We start from the raw sequence: 3,986 nt of genomic DNA, 5'->3' as shown, positions 1-3,986 counted from the left end.
TTTTTTTTTTGTCAGGGCTCACCTTTTCAAGGAGGACGCTTTCCCTCCTTGTTCACACTCCACTCCCAGGGCTCGCCACAGAAAGGCGCACGACGAGAACAGAAGAAAGACGTATGTTTGTGTTTCGTAAAAAGCAGCTAAGGCACACATCACTCCAAGAGTCTGTCCATGTAAAAGTTTATCATAAAAACATGTTAGTCTATCTGGAAAACAGGTGCATTGTTAGCACTTATGCAGAATACATTTTTAACGCACATTGACAACATACAACAGCCATGCCAATAGAGGACTGACGGAAGTCAGCAAAGCTACTATTGGGGACACGTCACGATAACCGTACGTCGTGTGCATGACACCAAAAAACTGAACCATTGCGAATCCAGTGTAGAAACGCCGCATGCCATTAAGAAAGCGAGCTGTTGTACTCAAAAACACCTGCGTTATAAGACAAACAGAAATTCTTTAAAGTTGGAAACAGTGTGATGCCTCCCTACACAGGGTACTCCAAAAAGGTGCACTGTTAGTGGCGGTTGTAGGGGAACATTCAACAAGCTGGCCCACCCTGCCGCCAACTGAAATTGCCAGTTTCACTTCGCTCTGCTGGCAACTCTGTTCGGCAGGGCCCAGGTGCCAGGCCTACTCGACCTGCCGTTGGCATTTTTTGGGGCCTTCTTGGCCTAAAATATTAACCTATTAAAAGGGGAAGAGGAGGGGGATACTTTATCTACCGTTTTGTGATTTGAGGCCTCTTTCTACAAATTAATGTTACCGCAATTTTTCGCTTATACCCTGTAGTGTCCGAACGGTGCAAGATAGAGCCAAACGAACGAAATTATCGTTCAAAGGACCCTATTGGCACATGATTTACCGTGTTTTACCTTTGTAAACCATTTCTTTCACAACTGAATCTCCTTAACCCTTTAGGGTGCCATGGCGTCACCTGACATGATGTTTGCGCACATCGAGCGCGAAAACCACCGCACTCTGACATTTAAATCTAGTGCGTACGTGAAGGGCGTACGTGAAGGGGAAGGTTTTGTGAACGATTTGATACCCACGTTCGATAGTATCGCCCCATCGAAGTCCCGCTTCTACTCACTAAAGATGGCGAGACGCAAGACATCGCCAGCGTCACCTCGGTCTGTTCGAACGTTTTCAACTCAATCAAAGGTGTGTGCATATAGTTCAAGAACCGTAGAATACCGTAGCCTGGCCAGATTTTTAATTTGCTTCCGTCTTTATAAATCTATGGTGCTTACAATATAGATGTCGTCAAGTGACGCCATCGCAGCTTGCCGTCACCGTTTCCGTTACTGTGGCTGCTTTGTGATACAAAAAGATTTGACCAGCGGCATATGTTCACTTTTTTCAGTTTCAGTTCACATTTCACTCATGAGCCAACATAAGCGCGTAAGTCCACCAACCCTAATTTTACAGGAGACACTAAAAACATTCCAGATTGAAGATCTGTAGTGGTAACCAAATCTGCTTGGCACACCTAGGAAGTAAAAATTATCAGCAAACAAATGGTATCAAAATATTTTTGTAAAAGTTAATAAGAGACACTATAATATTACTAGTTTAGGGCAAAAACAACGAAAGTCCACATGAGAGCAGTGTAAAACAGCGAATGTCCATGGTTTAGCAAAACAAAACAGCGAAAGTCCAGGTCTGGGCTGACATAACAGCGAAAGTCCACAGGCTTTTTGGACTTTCGCTGTTGTGATAGCCCAGACCTGGACTTTCGTTCGTTTGTTAGCTCACACATGGACATTCGCTCTTTTAAAGGACTAAACTGTGGACTGCTATTTTCTATTTAAAAACTTCGGTATAAACATTCCTGTGTATTGTTTTCTATATGTGCACTAGAGTATTATACAGTATAAAATGTTGACTTTAACCTTTTAATGGGACAAATAGTGAAAATGCTTTTAAAAATACTCACAAATTACCACAGAAATAAACAGAAGTTAACTTACTTTCTTTTAACCATTTGTACACAAGAACAGATGACTGTTGACAGTGAAGTCAACTTTACAACATCATAAACCTATATTATGGTGGATTTAGTCTCGTCTGACACGTGTCTTCACGGTGAGGCGGCCTCACTGAGGACGCTGGCCTCAGATGTTTTCGAGGACTGTGATTGGCTGAAAACCTCTGTGACTAGCGTCCTCAGTGAGACCACCTCACTGTGAAGACACGGTTCACACGAGACTAAATCCAACATCAATGACTAGTTTGTTGTATGCAAATATGTAGCTGGAGTTAATCATGTGGAAAAAGCTTGTTCAAGAAAAGTACAACCATTCTGGTTTTCAAGGAGCTTGTCAAGTAAGTTATCTTAAAAATACCCGTGGTGAAATAACAAAAATGGGAACACAGTGTAAATTTTAAAGATAGATGGCAAAGATGTAGTTTTATAGAGCATGGTGAATGGCTACTGAATTTGCTGAAGTAGAATGTGCGTCCACGGCTGATGTGAAAAAAAACACAATAGTCTTGTTTTGGACTGTCAAAAAAGCGAATGTCCAAGTCTGGTCCAACAAAAGAACGAATGTCCATGTGTGAGCTAACATAAGAGCGAAAGTCCAATAATTTTGTGGACTTACGCTGTTATGTCAGCCCATAGCTGGACTTTCGCTGTTTTGATCTGCAAATGTATGGCCTTTCGTGGTTTTGGTTTGCCCAGATGAGGACATTCGTTTCTTTGTTGGCTCAAGGGTGGACTTTCGCTGTTTGGTACTGCTCTGAATCTCTGCCGTTTACTAAGATATTTTAAATCCGGTTACACAGAAAGATGCGTCTCAGTTTGTAGAATATACTGCTAACGAAAACCTGAAATGAGTGAAATCTGGATTTACGTGCTTATGTTGGCTCATCAGTGATTTTAGCATTGGACATTATCATTTTGAGCGTTTTAATTTCTATTTTGGTTGTCTACGAGGTACAGGCGTTATAATGACAAATGCAGCAACTACGCAAAAAACCCTACAATTTCTACAATTATTAATGGAAACTGGGTCCCCAGGCAGTTTTGAATAGGTAAACAGTTGTCGATCACGATTTTGTCCGGAAAACAGGAATTGTTCATGAAATATTCGAAGAATTACGATGTTAATGTACTTCACATGATACTGGAGTATGAAAAGAACACATTAAAAATTTAGAAATTACAGGAGAACACCATATTTGAGTAAATATCGATGGATTTAGGTCACACTGACGTGTGCTACCAAAAAAGTTGTCTTGGACCCCCGGGCTAGAAAAGAGTCTTGAGCCCGCCCCCATGACCGTAGGGAGGGTGCAATGGCGTCATGTGACGACAACTCCAAAAAATAACTGGGAACTACCGGGAAAACGTTTTTTTGGGTCTTTTGTGTTGCTTGGGACCCAAAGAGACAGAATATGAAGAAACAATTTTTCTCACTGCTGGTCTATTTTGGCACCTTAAAGGGTTAAGGAAGAAGATCCTATCTCTGAAATTGTCATAATTTATGATCCTAACACTTTTGTAGTTCAGATTGTTTTTTTCCAAACCTCAGAAATGAAAACTGCTCATGAACTATGGACACGTCCTACAATCTGAGTAACAACAATATGCCCCTCGTTGTTGGCTGAGTGATTAGCGAAGCCCCTTACTCCGTCTGGTCAAAAAAAAAAAAAAACAACTTTGTCTGTCTGTCTGTCTGCACGGTAACTCGAAAACGAATTGAGCTAGCGACCTGGGATTTTCAGGGTCGTTTTGTATTATAACAAGCAGGCCCGCCCTTCCGCCAAGGGGCCGGGCCTGCTTGGCCTACCGCCGGCGATGGTCCGGCCTGCGGCCCGACCATTTCTGTCACGCGCTCGCTTTGCTTGCTTGCTTTGAGTTTGCCCCGTAGACACGAGAAAGGTATGTAACGGTGAAGCACCGCGACTACAACCCACCCTTCTGCTTAGAAGACGCTTTTTGGGGTCGGGGGAAGAGAGTTTCTTTCCTATTT

The 3,986-nt window shown here is 42.4% G+C and overlaps 1 protein-coding gene across 4 annotated transcripts in view; it reads right to left on the bottom strand.

The window, feature by feature from the left end:
- Window positions 1–3,986, bottom strand: part of LOC113213365 (uncharacterized) — a 117,360-nt gene that overhangs the window by 34,786 nt on the left and 78,588 nt on the right. For all 4 annotated transcript variants that reach the window (XR_008010926.1, XM_052265483.1, XM_052265486.1 and 1 more), the window contains exons 5-6: window positions 256–435; window positions 23–162 (exon numbers count right to left, since the gene is read on the bottom strand). Coding sequence is in view for 3 of the 4 variants with exons in the window: in XM_052265483.1 (XP_052121443.1) it covers window positions 23–162; window positions 256–435 (320 nt within the window). In the remaining variant the exon portion in view is untranslated. The remainder of the gene's footprint in view (window positions 1–22; window positions 163–255; window positions 436–3,986) is intronic.

This window comes from Frankliniella occidentalis, unplaced genomic scaffold (assembly GCF_000697945.3).
Source record: "Frankliniella occidentalis isolate FOCC.00 unplaced genomic scaffold, Focc_3.1 Scaffold27, whole genome shotgun sequence".
In the NCBI taxonomy this organism is placed as follows: Eukaryota; Metazoa; Arthropoda; class Insecta; order Thysanoptera; family Thripidae; genus Frankliniella; species Frankliniella occidentalis.
Note: the sequence above shows the minus strand (reverse complement) of the source record. Positions and strands in the feature narration are given on the sequence as shown.